At 39.3% G+C, this 24,951-nt stretch overlaps 1 protein-coding gene and 1 pseudogene across 1 annotated transcript; both read left to right on the forward strand.

Moving 5' to 3' along the window:
• The first annotated feature begins 5,486 nt into the window (after positions 1–5,486).
• Positions 5,487–6,478, forward strand: LOC111748332 (olfactory receptor 2G2-like). The gene is given in 1 exon segment (XM_023540358.2): positions 5,487–6,478. A coding segment is annotated over 1 exon segment (939 nt). The 5' UTR covers positions 5,487–5,539.
• A 12,989-nt stretch (positions 6,479–19,467) lies between these two features.
• Positions 19,468–20,462, forward strand: LOC100676939 (olfactory receptor 2G3-like; annotated as a pseudogene).
• The last annotated feature ends 4,489 nt before the right edge of the window (positions 20,463–24,951 follow it).

Genomic DNA, 24,951 nt, shown 5'->3' on the forward strand with positions numbered 1-24,951 from the left:
GTTTTCTTCACCTAACTTTAGTTTCTTATTGGCCATTTCTTCTTTTGTTTTGTTTGCATTAGTCTTGCTGTTGTAGTGTATGAAATCTAAGTCCTGTGGTTTCTGTTTAGCTGTCCATCATGTTCGGTTGTAGAGAGTGATCCAGGCTTGCTCTTTCCCAAATATACTGGGAGGATCTGCCTTGTATTTTTTCCTATTTTCCCCCCAGTGCCTTTTTTCCCCCTGGAAACCTAGTGGCACAGTGGTTGAAGAGCTTGCCTGCTAACTGAAAGGTCAGTGGTCGAACCCACCAGCCCCATTGCAGAAGGAAGGTGTGGCAGCCTGCTCCCATAAGGATTTGCACCCTTTAAACCCTGTGGGACAGTTCTGCTCTGTCCTATAGGGTTGCTAGGAATCAGAATTGACTGGATGGCAGTAGTTTTGATTTTTTTTGTTGTTTAAATTTTTAGGTGCCATTTATTTATTTAGTTGTTATGCTGTTGTTGTTTTTAACTTGATGTAGTGGTTAAGAGTTTGGCTCTTAACCAAAAAGTTGGCAGTTCAAATCCACCAGGTGATCTTTGGAAACCGTATGGGGCAGTTTTACTCTGTTCTATAAGGTCACTATGAGTCAGAATGGACTCAATGGCAACAGGTTTTAATGGGTATATACATACATCTGTGTGTATACACGTGTGTGTGTATGTACATGTATGTATACACACACAAACACGCATACACATTGTTGTTGTTAGTTGCCACCAAGTTGATTCTGATTCATGGCAACCCCATGAGTGCAGAGTAGATGCAATGCATGGGGTTTTCAAGACTTTTACCTCTGGAAAGCAGATGACCAGGGCTCACTTCTGAAGCGCCTCTGGGTGGGTTTGAACTGCTAACATTTCAGTTAGTAGTTGAGCATTTAACCACTTGTAACATTTAGGAAATCTTTTCCTGTAGATGTAGAGATAGAGAGATATGTCTTTATCAAACTATCTATGTATGTATATACACATACCAGTCCTTTATCAAGCTTATGATATAGTTAAAAGGAAAGGTTATGGAGTGTATGCTACTAAAAGACTATTTTTACTGAGGGATTCCTGAAAGCTCCTTGGTAGTAGTGGGGCTGAAAAAGATTGGCCTTTTTGTAATGTAGACATTATTAGGAGTTTTCTGAGCACTGATCTTTCATAATAAGATATGGTGTCCTCATTTGTAAATAAAATATCCACTTAATTGCTTGTTTTCACTAAAAGTAACCACATGTTGCTTTCACACTTTGAGCTGATAATTAAAGTTCAAATGATTTCAGGAAAGAAATTTAATATCACAGGGAAAACAAGACATTTTCAAAAAACTTTTACTGGGCCAGAAGGATCCTGAGTGCCTAAAAAAAAAAACGGAAGTAAGAAAAGAAAAAAACAAAGAAAGAAACTAACAAACAATGAGTTAAGGAAAATGAAATCGATGTTGTTCTTGTGTGCTGTCAAGGCAATTCTGACTCTTAGTGACCCTACAGGACAGAGTAGAACTACTCCATAGGGTTTCCAAGTAGCAGACGGTAGATTTGAACTGCTGACCTTTTAGTTAACATCCTGAGCTCTTAGCCACTTCATCACCAGGGCTCTTAATGAAGGCTATGGAACATGAATAGTCTATTCAACTGGGAATAGGGCCAGAAGAATGGATTCAAGTATTGTCTTCATCACTTAGTATTTGCCTTTAAAAAGGTTGTGTAAGCTTTCAGGAGTTTATTTTGAATTAATGCCCACTTTTTTTTTTTTTTTTTACATCAAATATATTTCAATCATGCAGTCTTCTAACTAATTTCTACTATTTTCGGGGTAATGAGAAACATCTTTTTTTGTTGTTTGTTTTTTTGTTTTTGGCCTGGAAGTCAAAGTTGCTTAAATAAAACCTAATTTTTTAGTTTTTAGTTGGGATTATTTGAGTTTCCCCTTTCCTATATCTGGAACGATATGTTACCATAAAGGGTTAACTCTGGTGGAGGCGGAAGAAAGTGGTGGTCTAAGCTGTGTCGTACAGCAGATGATGTTTATTAACATGTCCACGCTTCCTTATTTTGAAGAGCATTGGAGGAGAGCTAAGAGGCGGAGAAAGTGTGCATTTACTTGGCATGTACACATTAGGAAACTGGATAGGTGTCACTTCCTAGATGTAAGGACATAAACTTCTACACGTTTAACATTGTTGTTGTGTTGTTTTTAGGTGCCATCGAGTTGGTTCTGACTCATAGCGACCCTATGCACAACAGAACGAAACACTGCCCGGTCCTGCACCATCCTTACAATCGTTGTTGTGCTTAATCTCATGGTTGCAGCCACTGTGTCAATCCACCTCGTTGAGGGTCTTCCTCTTTTCCACTGACTCTGTACTCTGCCAAGCATGATGTCCTTCTCCAGGGACTCATCCCTCCTGACAACATGTCCAAAGTATGTAAGATGCAGTCTTGCCATCCTTGCTTCTAAGGAGCATTCTGGTCGTACTTCTTCCAAGACAGATTTGTTTGTTCTTTTGGCAGTCCACGGTATATTCAATATCCTTCACCAACACCACAGTTCAAAGGTGTGAACTTTTCTTATTCACTGTCCAGCTTTCACATGCATATGATGCAATTGAAAATACCATGGCTTGGGTCAGGCCCACCTTAGTATTCAAGGTGACATCTTTGCTCTTCAACACATTAAAGAGGTCACTTGCAGGAGATTTACCCAATGCAACGTGTCTTTTGATTTCTTGACCGCTGCTTCTATGACTGTTGATTGTGGATCCAAGTAAAATGAAATCCTCGACAACTTTGATCTTTTCTCCATTAATCATGATGTTGCTCATTGGTCCAGTTGTGAAGATTTTTGTTTTCTTTATGTTGACTTGCAATCCATACTGAAGGCTGTGATCTTTGATCTTCATTAGTAAGTGCTTCAAGTCCTCTTAAATTTCAGCAAGCAAGATTGTGCCATCTGCATAATACAGGTTGTTAATGAGTCTTCCTCCAATCCTGATGCCCCAGTCTTCTTCATATAGCCCAGCTTCTCCTATTAGTTGCTCAGCATACAGATTGAACAGGTATGGTGAAAGAATGCAACCCTGAGGCACAACTTTTCTGACTTTAAACCAATCAGAATCCCCTTGTTCTGTCTGAACAATTGCCTCTTGATCTATACAAAGGTTCCTCATGAGCACAATTAAGAGTTCTGGAATTCCCATTCTTCCCAAAGTTATCCATAATTTGTTATGATCCACACAGTCGAATGTCTTTGCAAAGTCAATAAAACACAGGTAAACATCCTTCCGGTAGTCTCTGCTTTCAGCCAGCATCCATCTGACATTAGCAATGATATCCTCGGTTCCATGCCCTCTTCTGAAACTGGCCTGAATCTGGCAGTTCCCTGTTGATATACTGTTGCAGCCATTTTGAATGATCTTCAGCAAAATTTTGCTTACGTGTGATATTAATGATATTGTTCTATAATTTCCACATTCAGTTGGATCACCTTTCTTGAGAATAGACATAAATATGGATCTCTTCCAGTCAGTTGGCCAGGAAGCTGTCTTCCATATTTCTTGGCATAGACAAGTGATCACCTCCAGCACTGCATCTGTTTGTTGAAACATCTCAATTGATAGTCCATCAATTCCTGGAGGCTTGTTCTTTGCCAATGCCTTCAAAACAGCTTGGACTTCTTCCTTCAGTACCGTCGGTTCCTGATCACATGTCAACTCTTGAAATGGTTGAACATCAACTCATTCTTTTTGATATAAAGACTCTGTGTATTCCTTCCATCTTCTTTTGATGCTACCTGTGTCGTTTAATATTTTCTCATGGAATCCTTTACTATTGCAACTCAAGGCTTGAATTTTTTCTTCAGTTCTTTCAGCCTGAGAACTGCCGAGAGTGTTCTTCTCTTTTGGTTTTCCATCTCCAGCTCTTTGCACATGTCATTAAAATACTTTACTTTGTCTTTCGAGAAGCCCTTTGAAACCTTCTGTTCACTTCTTTCACTTCGTCATTCTTCCTTTTGCTTTAGCTGCTCGATGTTCGAGAGCAAGTTTCAGAGTCTCCTCCGACATCCATCTTGGTCTTTTCTTTCTTTCCTGTCTTTTCACTGACCTCTTGCTTTCTTCATGTATGATGTCCTTGATGTCATGCCACAATTCATCCGGTATTTGGTCACCAGTGTTCAGATGGTCTCTAAATTCAGGTGGGATATACTCAAGGCCATATTTTGGCTCTCGTGGATTTGCTCTGATTTTCTTCAGTTTCACCTTGAACTTGCATATTAGCAATTGATGGTCTGTTCCACAGTCGGCCCCTGGCCTTGTTCTAACTGATGATATTGAGCCTTTCCATAGTCTCATTCCACAGATGTAGTCAATTTGATTTCTGTGTGTTCCATCTGGCGAGGTCCATGTGTATAAAAAAAAAAACATACAGTCGCCGTTTATGCTGGTGAAAGAAGGTATTTGCAATGAAAAAGTCATTGGTCTTACTAAATTTTATCATTTGATCTCTGGCATTGTTTCTATCACCAAGGCCATATTTTTCAGCTACTGATCCTTCTTCTTTGTTTCCAACTTCTGCATTTCATTCTGGTAGCCAGTAACTACGAATGCATCTTGATTGCATGTTCAATCAATTTCAGACTGCAGCAGCTGATAAAAATCTTCATTTCTTCATCTTTGGCCTTAGTGATTGGTGGGTAAATTTGAATAATAGTTGTATTAACTGTTCTTCCTTGTAGGAAAAAAAAAATTTTTTTTTCTTTTTGGCATGTGGATATTAGCCTATTGCTGACAGTGTTGCACTTCAGGATGGTTCTTGAAATGTTCTTTTTGACAATGACACCATTCCTCTCCAAGTTGTCGTTCCCAGCATAGTAGACTATATGATTTTCAATTCAAAATGGCCTATACCAGTCCATTTCAGCTCACTAATGCCTTAATGCCTAGGATATAGATGTTTATGTATTCCATTTCATTTTTGATGATATCCAATTTTCCTAGATTCGTATTTCATACATTCCAGGTTCTGATTATTATTGGATGTTTGCAGCCATTTCTTCTCATTTTGAGTCATGCCACATCAGCAAATGAAGGTCCTGAAAGCTTTACTTCATCCACGTCATTAAGGTTGACTCTGCTTTGAGGAGGCAGCTCTTCCCCAGTCATCTTTTGAGTGTCTTCCAACCTGGAAGGCTCATCTTCCAGCACTATATCAGACAATGTTCTGCTGCTAATCATAAGGTTTTCACTGGGTAATGCTTTTCAGAAGTAGACTGCTGGGTCCTTCTTCCTAGTCTGTCTTAGACTGGAAGCTCAGCTGAAACCTGTCCTCCATGGGTGCCCTGCTGGTATCTGAATACTGGTGGCATAGCTTCCAGCATCACGGCAACACGGAAACCCTCACAGTACGACAAACCAACAGACACTTTTAACATAGGATACCTCTTTGAGAGGTGACATTGGCACTCGTGTAACTTTATATATATGTCACCTTTCTCAGCTGTGCCTCAGCATTCTGGAGCATACTTTACAAATGGGGATAGTGAAGAGTACCAATGAGAGCAACTTAAGAGGCTTCATCCTTTTGGGGTTTTCTGATTATCCTCATTTACAGAAGATTCTATTTGTGGTCATCTTCATATTGTATTTGTTAACCATATTTGGTAACACCACCATTGTCCTGGTGTCTCGTCTGGAACCCAGGCTTCACACACCCATGTATTTCTTCCTTTCTCATCTCTCCTTCCTGGACCTTTGCTTCACCAGTAGTGTTATTCCCCAACTCTTGATAAACTTGTGGTCTCCCATGAAAGTCATTACCTATGGTGGCTGTGTGGTTCAACTGTATGTCTCCCTTGCACTGGGATCCACTGAGTGTGTCCTTCTGGTGGTGATGTCATATGATCGCTATGTTGCTGCCTGCCGTCCTCTCCATTACACTGTCTTGATGCATCCCCATCTCTGCATGACATTGGCCTCTATGGCATGGCTCAGTGGGGTGGCCACCGCCCTGGTACAGTCCACTCTCACTTTGCAGCTGCCCTTCTGTGTTCATCGCCAAATTGACCATTTTATGTGTGAGGTGCATGTGCTCATCAAATTGGCCTGTGTGAACACCAGGTTCAATAAGATTCAGCTTTTTGTGGCTAGTATCATCTTCCTTATAATGCCTGTCTCACTCATCATGGTTTCCTATAACTATATTGCCCAAGCAGTTTTCAGAACCAAGTCAGCTACTGGCTGACAGAAAGCATTTGGGACGTGTTCCTCCCACCTCATAGTGGTCATCATCTTCTATGGGACCATCATCTTCATGTACCTGCAGCCAGCCAAGAGCAGATCCAAGGATCAAGGAAAATTTGTTCCTCTCTTATACACTGCTTTAGCCCCCGTGCTTAACCCTCTTATTTATACTCTGAGAAATAAAGAGGTTAAAGGGGCTCTGAAGAAAGCTCTAAGTAAGGCTCAGTGAATAAATTTTACATGATTATCAAAAAATTCTTTTAATTGATACTGTGATGAACAACTTTTAAACGGAGCCTATTGGAGCTATTTTCTTCCATTTCCTTTGGGTTAATTACTGTATTCTATTTAACATTCTCTAAAATACTATTTAAAAAAAAATACTATGAATATATACGTCTAGTCCTGACTTTGCCCTTACCCAGTAGTAGCATAAGGCAAATCATTGAGTCAATTTATGCTTCAGTGTCTTCTCTGAAGAATATATTATTTAAGTAGCATATATAGGATTCCTTTTAAACAATAAACCTTACAAGATAAAGATGAACAAGAAAATATTCAAAAATTCATAAGGCTACTCAGTCTGTCTTTCTTTTATTTACCAATAAGACATTCAGCCTCTCAGCCTTCCCAGAACTCTAGATGTACATGTTGCTTATTTCTTACCAAGGCTACTGAGCAGGAAGTAGCTCAGATGTTAACATCTTAGGAAAACTGTGATGAAGCAAAATACCCCACCTACTTAAAGTTTGAAGAGCTGTGTAGAGGTGCCAAAACACATGAGGACAAACACACGAGGATAAAGCTTATGAATTAAATATGATGGATAAATCAGATGGAAAAAACTTGGTTCTCTGATTGTGTAGTGGAACCAATGAAACAGTCGAACATTAGACGCTCTTTCCTAAGGAAACTTACAACTGTAGAATTAGTATAGTATGGGCTGAAACAATTTATAATATTTACTGTTGTAACCATAACCTTGCATTTTTTATCATATAAAAACATATTTTTGACTTTTTTCCTAGTTTTTGGTGCTAATATGCACAGCAAAAAACACACTATTTCATCAATTTCTGCATGTATGATTTGGTGACATTGATAACATTCTTTAAGTTGTACAACACTTCTCACTATCTTTTCAAAATTATTCCACTACCGTTAATATAAACTTACTGCCCCATAAGCTTCTCATTTAACCTTTTAAGTTGCTGTTGTCAATTTGATCCCACATAGATAATTCTTTAAAAGAGCACAATGCTCCTGTTTAAAAAAGCAAAAAGGTGGAAACAACCACGGTGCCCATCAGTGGATGAATGGATAAATAAATTCTGGTATATTCACACAATGGAACACTTCACATTGACAAAGAACAATGACAAATCCATGAAACATTTCATAACATGGAGGAATCTGGAAGGCATTATGCTGAATGAAATTAGCCAGTTGGAAAAGGACAAATATTGTATGAGGCCACTATTATAAGAACTTAAAAAATAGTTTAAACAGAGAAGAAAATATTCTTTGATGGTTATGAGAGTGGGGAGGAGGGAGGGAGAGAGTTTTTCACTAATTAGAGAGTAGATAAGAACTATTTTAGGTGAAGGGAAAGAAAACATTCAATACAGGCAAGGTCAGTACAACTGGACTAAACCAAAAGCAAAGATGTTTCCCTAATAAACTGAACGCTTCAAAGGCCAGCGTAGCAGGGGTGGGAGTTTGGAGATCATGGCTTCAGGGGACATCTAAGTCAATTGGCATAATAAAATCTATTCAGAAGACATTCTGCATCTCACTTTGGAGAGTGGCGCCTGGGGTCTTAAACACTAGCAAGAGGCCATCTAAGATGCATCAATGGGTCTCAGCCTACCTGGAGCAAAGGAGAATGACGAACACCAAAGATACAAGGTAATTATGAGCCCAGGAGACAGAAAGGGGCACATAAACCAGAGACTACATCAGCCTGAGACTAGAAGAACTAGATGGTGCCTAGCTACAACTGATGACTGCCCTGACAGGGAACACAACAGAGAATCCCTTAGGGAGCAGGAGAGCAGTGGTATGCAGACTTCATTCTTGTAAAAAGACCAGACTTAGTGGTCTGACTGAGACTAGAAGGACGTTGGAGGTCATGGTCCCCAGACCTTCTTAATATTAGCCCAAGACAGGAACCATTCCCAAAGCCAACTCTGCAGACAGGGACTGGACTGGACCATGGGATAGAAAACGATACTGGTGAAGAGTGAGCTTCTTGAGTCAAGTAGACATATGAGACTATGTGGGCAACTCCTGTCTGGAGAGGAGATGAGAGGGTAGAGGGGGTCAGAAGCTGGACAAATAGAGACAAAAATAGAGAGTGGAGGGAAGGAGTGTGCTGTCTCATTAGAGGGAGAGCAACTAAGAGTATATAGCAAGGTGTATATAAATTTTTTTATGAGTTGCTGACTTGATTTGTAAACTTCCACTTAAAGCACAAAAAAATTTAAAAAAAGCACAATGCTCAAGGCAGATATACTTTTCTATTTAAGACAAACTAATGTTTGGTTCAAAGAAGGTTTCAGTGGATAACTTTGATTCAAGGCTTAAAGTTTAAATGTTATCTCAGAGCAATAGTTTTCAGGCTTCATCCAGCCTCACTGGCTCCAGAAAATCTATATTTCATTGAGAATTTGAGATTCTGTTCCACATTTTTCCTCTTTTGGTCAGGACTCTTCTACCAAATCTTTGGTCAAATCATTCAGTAATGTTAGTAAGGCACCATCCAGTTCTGGTTCCATAGCATAGGAGGCAATTATCATGGAGGCCATCAGACTTACATTCCATTTCCTCCTCCAATTCTTTTCTTTTATTGTACTTTAGGTGAAGGTTTACAGGACAAACTAGTTTCTCATTAAACAGTTAATACACATATTGTTTCATGACATTGCTTAACAACCCTACTACATGTCAACACTCTCCCTTCTCGACCTTGGGTTCCCTTTTACTAGCTTTCCTGTTCCCTCTTGCCTTCTAGTCCTTGTCCCTGGGCTGGTGGCTCCCTTAGTCTTGTTTTGTTTTATAGGTCTGTCTAATCTTTGGCGGAAGGGTGAACCTAGGAAGTGACTTCATTTCTGAGCTAAAAGGGTGTCTGGGGGGCATACTCTCAGGGTTTCTCCAGTCTCTGTCAGACCACTAAGTCTAGTGTTTTTTTGTGAGTTAGAATTTTATTGTACATTTTTCTCCAGCTCTGTCTGGGACTCTCTATTGTGAGCTCTTTTAGAGCAGTTAGTGGTGGTAGCCAGGCACCATCTAGTTGTGTTACCAATCACCAATCTGACACAAAAGGTCCTTGTCTTTTCCCAAGTAAGAGTACACATCAAAGACAAAATTTATCTTCAGCTAGCTTTATTCGGCTTGAGTTAAGCAAATGGAGTCAGCAGGGAACAAAGCCTCTCTAAAAACCTGACTCGAAAATAGATGCAAATCTAGGGCTTATATGGGTTTGGTGGAGACAATAGAGTAATAAATATTTAGTGGGCTTCTGTCAAAGGGTGGGTACTTCTCAGAATGGCAGTTCATGCTAATTAGGTTGCCCGTGCATCTGGAATCCAAGATGGAACCCTCTGAGAGTCAAGATGGAGTCCTCTCTGCAGCCCTTGGCATCACTAATTATGGGATATAGCACAAGTGCACTGGTCTTCAGCATTACATTGCCAGCTTTGGAGGGCTAAGGAAGGTTAACAGCAGTCACACTTTGTTCTTCTCCTCATGTGGAGACTGTAACGGGGGAAGGGACTAGAAAAACACTAAGAAGGAGAATCTTATCTCATGTTGACAGGGTGTGGTTCCTGTTTACCCAACTTCTAGATGGTAATCTTTTAATAGCCCTTTTTTTCCACCAGCACAGTTAATCCTCTCTGTCTCAGTTGTACTGGGCCGCCTCTGGTTGAAACTGTGGTAGATGTGGTCTATTAGTCCTTTGGACTAATCTTTCCCTTGTATCTTTAGTTTTCTTCATTCTCCCTTGCACCTGAAGGGATGAGACCAGTGTTGTACCTTAGATTGCTGCTCATAGGCTTTTAAGACCCCAGACTCTACTCACCAAAGTAGAATGTAGAACATTTTCTTTATAAACTATGGTATGTCAATTGAGCTAGATGTTTCCTGAGTCCATGGTCCCCACAGCCCTCACCCCAGCAATTTGGTCCCTCAGGGAGTTTGGATGTGTCTATGGAGCTTCCATGACCTTGCCTTGTACAATTTGTTCTGGTTTCCCCTTCTCCTCCAATTCTTCACTCTCTTTCTTCCTTTGTTATTCCAGGTGAATGGAGACTAATTGTTGTAGCTTGGATGGCCATAAAAGCTTTTTTTTTTTTTAATTTTCTGATTTATCTTTCAGATAAAGTCCCTTATCAAACTGTTTTCACTAAAACACTGAGCATCGTTTTCCATGGCTTCGTCCTAAATGATATTTTCATATACTAGAGGTTCAAACCCACCCAGTGGCACCTCGGAAGAAAAAGCCCATCAATATATCCACTTCCATAAGGATTATAGCCAAGAAAATCCTATGGAGCAGTTCTACTCTGTAACATATGTGGTCACCATCAGTTGGTATTGACTTGATGGCACAGCACAATAACAAATTCGTTTCCTGGAACTTTTGTATTGTGAACCTGAAATTTTGTGTGAATGCATGTTGCTATACATTCTATTTTACTACATTATAGCAGGTGTTAGATTGTGTGGTTTATTGTAAACAATAGTTATCTCTGTTCAACTTACATAGAAATAAATATATTCAGTGGGATGAGGAAGAATATTGTCAGGGTTTTTGTAGTCTGTATCAGCAATCATTTAAGTGAAAAATAAAGAAGTCAGGGAATGAACCATTATTTATAACCGATGAGACAGACAGGCATAAATAGGAAGATAATGCACTACCTATCTTCTATCCATTCAGTGTCTGAAGTATTAATCTCCCAAGCATTTACTAACCCATTTATCATGTTTTTGATGGTCAAGTGCTCAATGACAAGTCCTATGCAAGAAGTTTAGTAATAAAACAAGAAAGAAATGGCATGTGCCCAAATGGAATTTATTACCACTAGAAAAGATGAACTGTCTTAGTTATCTAGTGCTGCTGTAACAGAAATACCACAAGTGGCTGGCTTTAACAAACAGAAATTAGTTTTCTCAAAGTTTAAGAGATAGAAGTCCAAATTCAGCACGCTGGCTGTAGAGGAAGGCTCTGTCTCTCTATCAGCTGTGTGGGAAGGATTTTTTTCTTGGTTCCTTAGTGATCTACATGTGGTATGACATCTATCTTCCCCCATCTCTGCTTTCTTAATCTTCTCTTTATATCTCAAAAGAGATTGACTTAAAACACACCCTACACAAATCCTGTCTCATTAACATAACAAAACTCATTCAAAAAATGAGATTGTAACCACAGGTATAAAAATCAAAACCAAACCCTTTGCCCTCAAGTTGATTCCAACTCATACTGACCCTACAGGACAGAGTTAGAACTGCCCCATATGGTTTCCAAAGAATGCCTGGTGGATTCAAACTGCTTACCTTTTGGTTTGCAGCCATAGCTATCAACCTCTACGCCACCACAGGCATAGAGTTTAGGATTTACAACACAGATTTTTAGGGGAAAAAATTCAAGCCATAACATGGACCTTAAATGTAAAATGTTATGGAAATGAAGTTGAGATAAGGTTCATGAAGAAAAAAATAGAGGGAGTTATGCAATTGAATATCAAGGAGTTAACTGAAAACTTCATGATTAAGTGGCATTTACCTAGAAGTCTCAGGTAAATGAAGCTAGAAGTTCAAGGAGGACCCCACAAGGGGGTATGGACACGGAGAAGGAAGAGTTTCCTGGAGAAGAGTATGTTTAAGGGAATGTAGGCAGGCATCAGATGCAGTTTTAACCTGCTTTCCATATCTACACAGAATGGGTGTACACTGCACCAGTTACATGATCTGCTATCTTCTTTGGGTCCCCAAAATTTCTACAAATTCCCTGAGGACTTGTATTGTTAAAGTGGCTGTGGCCTTGCACTGGCTCCTTATTAATTCCTGATGAGTTTAAAGTATTTTAAATAAAATTTTATTTTGAGCAGAGATAACTCAGATGTGACAGAGCATGCACTGAGCACACTTGAATCTTCCTGTTGGCTCTCTTTCTTCTGGAACCTGGTCCTTTCATATTTTCCCAGGATTGTTACATTCTTCCTTCTGTATTACAGCCATCCCCCTTCTTGTAGTGTTCTGACACTCAGGGCTTGGAAGATCCAGTTTACAGGCTGAGAAGTTATTAAAATGTGTTTCCAAATATAGAGAACTTTCTCTATATTTGAAGAGTTCTTGTGCCCTGTTCAGATGACAAAATTCTCATTCTTTTCATAGAAATTAAAATAATGCTGCACGATTCTTTGCTGTGGATTGTCAGTAAATTATCTCATGCCCTTTCAAATTCATACTAGATAAAATATTTGTAAATTATGAGTATGTAGGCCCTTCAGTAATTTTTTCATCACCCTAAACAGAAACTCAGAGCTTTATAAGCAATAATTACCCCACTTCCCCTTCCCTCCCACCCCTGGTCGCCACTAGTAAACTGAGTTTGCCCTCATCAAAACTTCTCACCCTGTCACTGGTGAAGTGTGGTTGAGGGACTGTAGGCTGAGTAACCCACCCTGGATTCACCAGAGCACCCACATCTGGTGTTAGGCCCCCACTCTGAGGAATTAATTGGATGCAGGATAACTGATAACTGATTGCCCGTATTCATCCTGGCTGCATGCTGTGATAAAGGCAAAGATAATAATCCGAGGATAATCAATGAATTAATATGACAGTATTTATTAAACATTTCGTATATCAACTCTTGTGAAGGAAATAAAGATCTTAAGAGCTTGGCTCCTAACCAAAAGGTCAGTTGTTTGAATCCACCACCCACTCCTTGGAAACCTTATGGGGCAGTTCTACTCTGTCCTATAGGGTCACTATGAGTTTGAATTGACTTGTTGACAACAGGTTTTGGTATTATAGTCTCCTTCCAAAGCAAACAAAAAAACAAACAAGCTAACAAACAATAATACTATAAACTACATTGGTGTCTCTCCTACAAGGCATTATAAAAATTAAAAGCAGGCTTTGTATTCAGAGTAGACAGAGTTCAAGGAAGACGAATTCAACACTGGCATAATGTAAGAGTCTGGATATTGAAGGAGGAATATGATTTGGGCATGTGGAAATTATAAACAATTTAATTATGTCAACTAATGCCTCATGTGACAGTGTTGATGTACCGCAAAGGACATCAGACCCAGAAAGAATTATTGGGTTTTAGTCCTAATCTTCTTATACCTAGTACAAATACTTACAGTTATTTTGGGCTTGCTTTTCCCACTTTATTTAATAAGGCAATTACATTGAAACAGAATATGTCTTCTTTTTGCTCAAAAATTAAATGCAAGTATTATTGGCGATGGGGGAGTTAGTAAGACGTGGGCCTTCTGAGAGACGGTTAGGTTTTAAAATACATAATTGTAGTGCACTGGGTGGCGATATAAAGGATGTAAAGTTATTGAAGTTCACATGAAAGATGAGCCTAAGTTTCTAGTATGCACGATTGGATGCATGGCGCTGCCATTTAATTTTATGGGAAACACAGTCATGAAAGCAACGGCTTAGATTTGAACAAAGTGCATTTTAAGTGCACATCCCGACGGAGATGGTAGGTTGAAAGTTGGGTATAAGGATCTGGTCCTCAGTAGAGGGATCTACACATAACTAATGTGATTAGCAAATAAGTTCACTTGGGAAGATATTAAATAGTTACAAGACATGAGTACATTACAATGTTTGATAAATTTAAACATTTATAGGTTTGGCAAAGAAAAAGACACAGTATATCTCGACATTTGTTCAGATAAATTTAAAATAAAGTTTCTTTGCACTAAATGAAGAAGATATTGGTAGTTAGGGCAAATTATATGGTGCAGTGAACCCAAAATACATGTAGAGGGAATACCTTTAAAAGGAAAGAAAGAGATGTTCTCTATTGTAACTGGAGGGAAGGAGGAAGAATCAAACAGGTTGGGCTGTTTTGTTTTTTTTTATTTTTATGTTGTGTAAGTCTGATGACTTTTACTTCCTATATGAAGTAAGGGGGTCCAGAATGATGCTGAAGGAAGAAAGGAATATTTCACACTAGAGAAATATGCATATTAATTCTACTTGGATGATCTCCAGAAGGTAGTGACTTCCTTAGCTAATTGCCTGTTGGGGACACAGGTTTCCCCAGAAGACTTTGCAGACCTAAACAAACTATGGCCTTTTTATGAGCTTGCCAACTTCCCTGTTTCAGGATCCCCCTCTCTCGCAAGTCTCATTATCACCAAAACAGTTACTTCAGGCTCTGCTTGTGTGAAAAATATAAATCTTCAACAGTCATTGTTCTGAAGCCATGGTCTTCTGGATCAGAAGCGGGTTGGATGCACAGAGACACGAAGCTAAGAAAGTGCTATGTAATCTACTTCCTGTAGGTGTGAAAAATACAAAAACATTTCAATGGCCCTGATTGTACAAATTCAGTCTGGTTTAACCTTAATTGAATACACTTCTGTCTTGAAGAGGCTTATAGAGTTGATAAGATAGCAATTGTATAATTTTCTAGCCTTATCATTAATGCGACTTGTGATGTTATGAGAGACAGCTAAACTATCATGTCGTCAGATTTTGTTTGTTGAATATGGGGATGGGGAATTTCTTATTATTACTCTAAAGTGCAAGTTAGTGCCTTGCAAGTAATTAGTATAGTTGATTAACATCATTTAGTCAGTCTCTTACAGCAACAATATAGATAAATCATAGAATTCTTATGAGACTTGCCATTAACAAATATTACTCAGGTAGTGCACCATTGCAAGCCTTTGAACTCTAGAGGTTACTGCCAGCTCAGACGGAGGAATAGGGTAAGTACAATTTCACCAAAATAACTGAGGGCTTGAATTATTGGGTTGCCTTTTACTGAAAAAGAATAAAATGTTTTCCAGTGGATCATTTTCTATTGCTTCTATTACAATGCAGTTATTTCTGTGTTTTCTTATAGAGATGCGATTGTACTTTACTGAAATTTACAGGGGTCTACAAGTTGAGCATCAGCAAGGGTCAGAATCCACTTTGGGAGAGGACACTTGGTTACACATCAGACCAGACCCTTTACTGCTAAAATGGGCACCTTCCAATCAGATTTTAAACCACTTGTACAGGCTGTAGGAAAACCTGGTGGCACAGTGATTAAGTGCTACAGCTGCTAGCCAAAGGGTCAGCAGTTCGAATCCACCAGGTGCTCCTTGGAAACTCTGTGGAGCATTTCTGCTCTGTCCTATAGGGTCATACGGGTCCGAATCGACTCAATGGCACCAGGTTTGGGGTTTTTTACTTTTTTTTTTTTGCACAGACTGTGAGAAATCTGTAACCATTGGTCTTGTATTTTCAATAAAGGGCAGAGTAGCTATGGCAGACCAGCGCAACTGGAAAACGGACTTGGCCAGAAAAAAACATCAGTCTTAAATTAGATTTCTCCAACTTGAGGGAGGACATGATTGTGATTTTCAGCCCATCCCAAGGTTTTCAAGAAGCAAGTGGCTGGAGTAATAAGCAAGGGCTGAGTGGCTCAAAAGAAAAAGAAACAACGCCCCCATCTTGCACCCAGAAAACTTAAGAATGAGGCCATCTGTAGGATATAGGCACCTGGAAAAACATTCATTCCGTCAGAAAGCATTTATTCATCAATTACTATGCATCAGACATCATACAAATTACATATCAAAATCAGTAAAGCATAACTCCTTATTGTGAGAAGTAGCTACTGGTTTAGCACACATGTAAAAAATGAAACCTGTAGCATCATGGTTTCTACGATAGAAGCAGGTTTAGGATGTGGATGAACAGCAAATAAAAAGTAGTAATTCCTACCAGGGTGGCAAGAGAGGCTCGTGAGATGTGAGTGGACACCAGAGTTAAGAAGGACTTTGTATGCAAGTGCCCAGTGCTGAGTTTTGGAAAGTGCGTGCATGCTTTCCAGGTGATGGGTGTTGGAGGAATGAACCCTTGTGGTATGGGCCATCTAAAGAAAAATTTCCCCCATGGCTGAGTGAAAGGGTCACTAGGAAATGCTAATCTCTCAATACAGCTGATCATAAATGAGGCGTGTGGGTTGGTGGCAGTGGGTGTTGGAGAGGACATGGACTAGCACAAAGAAGGCCTTGAATGCTTTGCAAGGAGTATACTTTTTACTGTAAATGCTAGGAACCACTTAAAGGGAAATAATATATTTGAGAACTGACCATCACTCTGGCTGTTTGTTTAGGGCTTAGCTTCCATGAGCACTTGAGGCAAAAAGCATGAATTTCAATACCTTATTCTTTGATTTTTATCTAAACCTATTGTTCGCCTAGTCTTTTTTCTTTTCCTTTTCTTTTTTTTACCAAATCCATTCTACATAGCCAGAGAAGATATGCTGAAATAACCTTATTCGAAGCCATTAATATTTCTAGTGTCTAAGCCTGGCTTTCAAAGTCCTTCATAATCTAGTTCTTTACTTCCCAATCTTTACTATTTCTCCCTTCACACAGCCCAAAATTTTATTAGGCATTATTTTAAGAAAACCCAAAGGGAATACCCATTTTTAGGATTTCTCACACAATTTTGCTACTACCTGAAATATTTTTCTTTTTAGTTATTGATTTAAGTATTTGTTGACGTGATCAGTTTGCTCTCTTCCTGATTTTTTAAACTTGGTTGTGGTGATTCCCTTCTCTAACTTGTATTAATATCTATATTTTCTCTTTGTTATTCTTTTTTGTTATATTTAGTGTACAGACTCTCAACTATAGAGATAAATAGGCATTACAAATGTGTAAAAAGTTTGAGGAAAGCCGTTTGAGGTCTGCATGAACTGACACTCCATGATCATTCTTTTTTAGCACCTTTGGGAGGAAGGACACCAATCCTGGCCCTGCCAGGGGTGTCACTAGACACAACCTAGGGAGCCCTGGTGGCACAGTGGTTAAGAGCTTGGCTGCTAACCAGAAAGTTGGCAGTTTGAATCCACCAGCTGCTCCTTGGAAACCCTACGGGGCAATTCCACTCTGTCCTATAGGGTTGCTAACAGTCGGAATTGACTCAAGGGCAATGAGTTTGTTTTTTTTGTTTGAGACACAACCAGAGAAAGCAAATCCCACACCATTATTCCAGAATTAAGGAGGGGAGAAGACCTTTTGGCTAAGATTCCTAGGGGGCAGAGTGAAACACCTTTTGAATTGAAAGAGATGTTATGTCAGGCAAAAATGCTTCAGCATGGGAAGAATAGTCTGTCATGTTACATTTCCCTAGTTTTTTCATTCTGAAAACATTAGATCATCTTATATTTTTTAATTAAACCCCCTTTCCAACAAAAACATCAGTATTTAGTTATTTTTGGCATTTTCAGTAGTTCATAGTCTATTCATGGGGCCCTAGTTGCACAGTGGTTAAGTGCTAGCTCAGCTACTAAGTGAAAGATCAAAGGCTTGAATCCACTGGTTACTGTACAGCAGAAAGATGTGACCATCTGCTTCTGTAAAGATTTGCAATCTTGGAAACCCTACAGGCCAGTTCTACTCTGCCCTATAGGGCTGTTATGAGTTGGAATCAACTCGATCAAATTGGGTTTGTTTTAGCTTTTTAGCCTATTCACTACAGAATCCTAGTTTAGAATTTGTCTCAAGAACAGTGGCAGTATTCATGTAACTGAACCTGCTGACCTCAGAGTCTTCCCTTATTCATCTGCATAATACTACCAGACCAATATTTTCAAAAAACAATTTGAAAATGGCACTGTTTTCTCTCTACAGAGGATATTAATAACATTTCACTATCTACACAGCAAATCCAAAACTTTATTTCACTCAGTGATCTCTACATTGTGACTTCAAATACTATTTTCTTGGCATGCATTCTGCACTCACTTTTCTGAGTCTTCTTATAAAGACAACTGAATCATCCACACACCATCTACCTAAACATCAAGTGGTCTCCTGACCTCAAATTTTCTTCACCTTTCAAATGAAATTTTTTTCATTTTTGTTTAAAATTTGTGTGTGTATTGAAAATCAAGGAGTTTTAGTAGATTCACCTATGAACACTTTCAATGGTTTTAAGGAGATTATAACATATCTGTGGCATTTTTTTATTAACGATATATATCCTTTGGAGCATATTTTTCTTTTCTATCTTGAATATCAAGAACTTTTAACCAGTTTGCTTAAACACTGTTGCTTCAAAATGTCCTTTCAAATTTTCATTTTTGGCAGTTTAATCATTGACAAAACATGCATAAGAAAAGTTCAGTTTATATTATATATCATCTTCCTCAAATGTTTCTTTTTATTTCCCTCTGCTTAAAACTAACGTTTTCGCACTTGCCAAAAATGGTCTCCTACTTTCTTTCATCCTAATCTTACCTGTCTTTAAAGGCTTTGTTTTAATTTTTTTCTTCCATAATGACTTTCCCAGTCTCTACAGTTCAAAACAATGTTTCTTATCTGTTATTTTGCAAAACTTATTGAAATTTACTTTTGTGTGTCCTTACAACATAGTTTTAAAAGTATTATTTTAACTTAAATTATTCATTCCATAACTATTCAATTTTATTTTGTCTGTTCATAAACACAAAACAAAACAAAACGTTGCCTTCGAGTCAATTTCGACTCATCGTGACCCTATAGGCCAGAGTAGAACTGCTCCATAGGGTTTCTAGGGAAAGGCTGGTGGATCTGTAACTACCTTTTATTTCTCTGTTGAGACACTACATAAAGAGAGTATAAAAATCTGTGTGTGTGTGTGTGTGTATGATGGAGTGTGATAAGGAACAGTTTTCTATTCCCGTTTGTGCCCAGAATCAGACCTGAATATTGGACTTCATATGCAGAATTTGGTCCATAGAAAAAAACCATGGTGATGGTGTTCACTTCTTTTTTAATTTTAAAAGGTACTTATTTTTCAGCAGTAGATCATTGCATATTTCTAGATACTCACACACATATCTACTTAGATCAGCTTTAATAATGAAATAATTCATGACTTTCAGAGAGAACGGAACATGGATTGATGTTCCAAATCAGCAACATATTGGCAACAAAAATATGTAGGTTGGACAAGTCAGTCTCCCTGGACCTTTCAGTTCTTACCCTCCATGATTCTAAGATACATGGTTTCATATACACTGCTTCCCGTTCCTCTCTTAGCAGGTGTTTTTCCCTCTGGAGGGCTGGGAAGGGCCAATGACAGTTCCCTGCTGGGTTTCATCCTCCTAGGCTTCTCAGACCACCCTCACCTGGAGGCTGTGCTCTTTGTATTTGACCTTTTCTTCTACCTCCTAACCCTTGTGGGAAATTTTACCATCATCAGTGTTTCATACCTGGACCCCTCTCTCCATGCCCCCATGTTCTTCTTTCTCAGCAACTTCTCCTTCCTGGACCTCTGCTTCACCATGAGCTTTGCCCCTCAGACCTTAGTCAACCCGAGAAGATCAGAGACGACCATCACTTATGGAGGTTGTGTGGTTCAACTCTACATTTCTTTAGCCCTGGTATGGTGCTGTTTGCAGACCCCTCCACTATGTAGTTATTATGAACCCACAGCTATGCCACCAGCTGTCATCATTCCGCTCGCTCAGTGGTTTGGCCAATTCCCTGATCCATGCAAACTTCATCTTGCAGTTGCCTCTCTGTGGCAACCACAGGCTGGATCGCTTTATTTGTGAAGTGCCATCTCTCCTCAAATTGGCTTGTGTGGACATCACCATCAACAAACTGGTCCTCTTTGTTGTTAGTACCCTCTTCCTGCTGATCCCACCAGCACTCATCCTCCTCTCCTATGGCTTCATCACTCAGGCAGTGCTGAGGATCAAATCAGTGGAGGTGAAGCACAAAGCCTTCAGCACCTTCTCGTGGCACCTTGCTGTGGTGATCATTTTCTATGGCACCATCATATACATGTACCTGCAGCCAAGTAACAGCTATGACCAGGACCAAGGCAAGTTTATCTCCCTTTTCTACACCATGGTGACCCCCACTTTAAATCCCATCTTCTACACTTTAAGGAACAAGGATGTAAAGGGGGCTCTGAAGAGACTTCTTGCAGGGAAATTGTGCTCCCTCGGGACATGACACGCAAGGTAATGATTACACTTAGCTTCCCCGAAGTCAAATCTGCAGTTCTGAATTACACACCAATTAAAACACCTTTACCTTATTTTATTCTCATAAGGCAGTTTTTTTTCCCCCCTCTCTGATACACACACTTTGAAACCTGTGAGAGCCAGGACTGGACAGGACTGCCAAGTTTTTTTAGGTCTTGAAAGTATTCTGCCTTCGAAAGGGTGCAGTTGCCTCTTTTCTATCCCTCTTTATTTAGTGTTGAATATCTGAGTTTTCCTTCTCTGTCAAGTTTCTGCCTTACACAGGTTCCGGCTTTTGCAGGTTTACTGTTTATGGATGTGTGTGGGTGTAGTGTGTGTAGTGTATGTGTGTGCCTGTTCATTTAAATGACAGCTTGGGCTGTGGGAAAGAGTTTTGCATGAGTATAAACTGTGATCCTCACCAAGAAGTTTGTTTTTTAGTTCTGTCACTTATTTCTCAAGGGTTCAAAAAATTGAATCATTAAGTATTTACCAAACTGTTTGCCTAGGTAATGAGGACTTAGAAAAATATTTTTTCAGTGAATTCCCCAAGGTTTTTCAGTTTTCTACTAAACAATTACCTTAAATTTATTTTATAATGCCCCTCATAAGAGATTCATGTTGCAGAACAAGCAATTTCTACATCTGCTGCCTTACCAAGGCAGGAAAGTACATGCCCATAGCTCATATTTATAAATCAGTAGGCTGTCACCTTACATATTCGTTCCCATAGCCCATTTCTCATTAAAAATTCTTTTTAAGAAAGAGAAATAGATTATACTAAACACATTATCTCTCGTAATTTAGTGAGTGTATTTAATTATATAGTCTGTAGGTCACTGACGGTACATGGTAGAGACATTTTGAGAGAGAAAAAATGAAATAATTTTGTTCTAACCATTTTATACGTTACATCTATAAGAATAATTGCACAAAAAAATCATAATATTTTTAATAATTGTTTTTTCTTTTTTTAATTTTATGATGCTTTCGGTGAAAGTTTATAGAACAAATTAATTTCTTATTAAAAAATTTATACATGAAGTGTTTTGTGACATTGGTTGCAATCTTTGCAATACGTCAGCACTCTCTCCCTTTCCCTTTTCCTGTGTTCCCTGTGTCCATTCATCCACTTTTCCTGTACCTTTCAGCCTTCTTGCCTTTGCTTTTGGGCAGGTGTTCCTCTTTTGGTTTCGTATACTTGACTGAACCAGGAAGCACATTCTTCACCTGTGTTATTGATTGTTTTATAGGCCTGTCTAATCTTTGGCTGAGATGTGGACTTTGGGAGTGGCTTCAGCTCTGAGTTAGCAGGGTGTCTGGGGGCCATAGTCTTGGGGTTCCTGTAGGTCTCTGTCAGACCAATTGTCTTTTTTTGAGTGTGAAATTGCTCTCCATTTTTCTAATGTTCTATCCAGGACCCTCTATTGTGATGCCTGTCAAAACAGTCGATGGTGGTAGCTGGGCACCATCTAGTTCTTCAGGGCTCAGGCTGGCAGAGGCTGTGGTTCATGTGGTCCATTAGTCCTTTGGCCTAATATTGTGTCATTGGTTTTCTTTATTCTCCTTTGCTCCAGACAGGATGGAACCAATAGATGTATCTCAGAAGGCTGCTCATAGCCTTTTAAGACCCCAGATGCTAAGTAGTATGTATAAGATTTTCTTTATGAACTATGTTATGCCAATTGACCTAGATGTTCCTGAAACCACGGTCCCCAGCCCTCAGCCCCAATAACTCAGTATCTCAAAGTCTTTGGATGTATCTAGGGAGCTTCTATGACTTTACCTTGGTCATGTTATGCTGAGTTCCTCTATATTGTGTGTTGTCTTTCCCTTCACCAAAGTTTACACTAGTCTATTATATAGGGTCACTATGGGTCAGAATCGACTCAGTGGCAATGGGTGTTTTTTTTTTTTTAATTTATTGTGCTTTAAGTGAAAGTTTACAAATCAAGTCAGTCTGTCATACAAACACTTATACACACCTTGCTATGTAACCCTAGCTCCTCTCCCTCTAATGTGACAGCATACTTTTCCTCTCCACTCTCTCTTCCCCTTGTCCTTTCAACCAACTCCTGTCCCCTTCTTCCTTTTCATCTCTCCTCCAGACAGAAGCTGCCCACATAGTCTCATGTGTTTACTTGAGCCAAGAAGCTCACTCTTCCTCAATATCATTTTCTGTCTTATAGTTGACTTCAATCCTTGTATGAAGAGTTGGCTTCGGGAAGGGTTCCAGTCCTTGGGCTAACAGAGGGTCTAGGGACCATGACCTCTCATGTCCCTCCAGTCTCAGTCAGACCATTAAGTCTGGTCTTATTACAAGAATTTGAGGTCTGTATCCCACTGTTTTTTTGCTCCTTCAGGGATTCTCTGTTGCATTCCCTGACAAGGCAGTCATCAGTAGTAGCCAGGCACCAGGTAGCTCTTCTGGTCTAGGGCTGATGCAGTGTCTGGTTTATGTCTCTTAGGCTCATATTTACCTTGGGTCTTTGGTGTTCTTCATTCTCTTTTGCTCCAGGTGGGTTGAGACCAAATGATGCATCTCAGATGGCCACTTGCTAGTGTTTAAGACCCCAGATGCCACTCTCCAAAGTGGGATGCAGAACATTTTCTTAATACATTTTGTTATGCCAGATGACCTAGATAGCCCCTGAAACCATGGTCCCCAGACCCAACAGGTGAGTTTTTAATATCTAGTTAGTGACTGGCCCTCTCCACTCCTCCCCTCCCTTGTAACCACCAAAGGTTGTTTTTCCCTGTGTGTAAAACTTTTCTTGGGTTTTTATAATAGTGGTCTCATACAATATTTATCCTTTCGTGATTGACGTATTTCACTCAGCATAATGCCTTTCAGATTCATCCATGTTGTGGAGTCATTATTTTTCTTTATCTTTGTATAGTATTCCATAGTGTGTATGTACCACAGTTTGTTTATCCACTCATCTGTTGATGGGCACTTAGGTTGTTTCCATTTTTTTGCTATTGTGAATAATGCTGCAATGAACATGAGTGTGCATATGTCTGTTTGTGTGATGACTTATTTCTCTAGGATGTATTTCCAGGGATGGGATTGCTGATCATATGTGTCTTGGCCATCTAGTGCTGCTATAACAGAAATACCACAAGTGGATGGCTTTAACAAAGAGAAGTTTATTCTTTCACAGTTCAGTAGTCTAGAAGTCCGAATTCAGGGTGCCAGCTCCAGGGAAAGGCTTTCTCTCTCTGTCAGCCCTGGAGGAAAGCCCTTGTCACCAGTCTTCCTGTGGTCAGGGAGCATCTCAGTGCAGGAACCGCAGGTCCAAAGGAAGTGCTCTGCTCCTGACACTGCTTTCTTGGTGGTATGAGGTCCCCATGTCTCTCTGCTCACTTCTCTCTTTTATGTCTCAAAAGAGATTGGCTTAAAAAACTACTAATCTTGTAAACCTCATCAGTGTAACTGCCACTAATCCATCTTATTACATCATGGTAATAGGATTTACAACACACAGGGAAATCACATAAAATGGTGGACAATCATACAATACTGGGACTCAAGGCCCAGCTAACTTGACATATTTTTGGGAGACACAATTCAATCCATGACAATATGGTATTTTTATTTTTAGCTTTTTAAGGAGACGCCATATTGTTTTCCATAGTAGTTGTACCATTTTACATTCCCACCAGTAGTGCATATGAGTTGCAATCTCCCCCTAACCTCTCCAACATTTGTTATTTTCTTTTTGTCAGCAATGTGGGGGTGAGATGGTGTCTCATTGTAGTTTTGATTCGCATTTCTCTAATGGCTAATGATAGCGAGCATTCCCTCATGTGTCTGTTAGCTGCCTGAATGTCTTCTTTGGTGAAGTGTCTATTCATATCTTTTGCCCATTTTTTAAATTGGGTTATTTGTCTTTTTGTTGTTGTGGTGTTCAAGTATTCTATAGATTTTAGAGATTAGGCCCTTGTCAGATATGTTGTAAACAAGTTTTTTTCCCAGTCCTTAAGTTCTCTTTTCACTCTTTTGGTGATGTCTTTTGATGGGCATAAGTGTTTAATTTTTAGGAGTCTCCCAGTTATCTAGTTTCTCTTCTGGTGTTTGTGCATTGTTAGTTATGGTTTATAAAGTATGTATGCCATATATTAGGGCCCCTAGCATTGTTCCTGTTTTTTTTCCATGATCTTTATCATTTTGGGTTTTATGTTTAGGTCTTTGATCCATTTAGAGTTAGTTTTTGTGTATGGTGTGAGGTACGCATTCTGTTCCATTTTTTTTACAGATGAATTTTCAGTGTTGCCAGCAACATTTGTTAAAAAGACTGTCTTTCCCCATTTAATGGTCAGGCCCTATGTTCAAAGATCAGCTGACCATAAAAAAGATCAGCTGACCATACATGGATAAATTTACATCTGGGTTTCCAATTCTGTTCCATTGGTCTATGTGTCTATCCTTGTATCAGTACCAGCATGTTTTGACACTGTGGCTGTATCCCATAGTG

Source organism: Loxodonta africana, chromosome 2, assembly GCF_030014295.1.
Source record: "Loxodonta africana isolate mLoxAfr1 chromosome 2, mLoxAfr1.hap2, whole genome shotgun sequence".
Classification (NCBI taxonomy): Eukaryota; Metazoa; Chordata; class Mammalia; order Proboscidea; family Elephantidae; genus Loxodonta; species Loxodonta africana.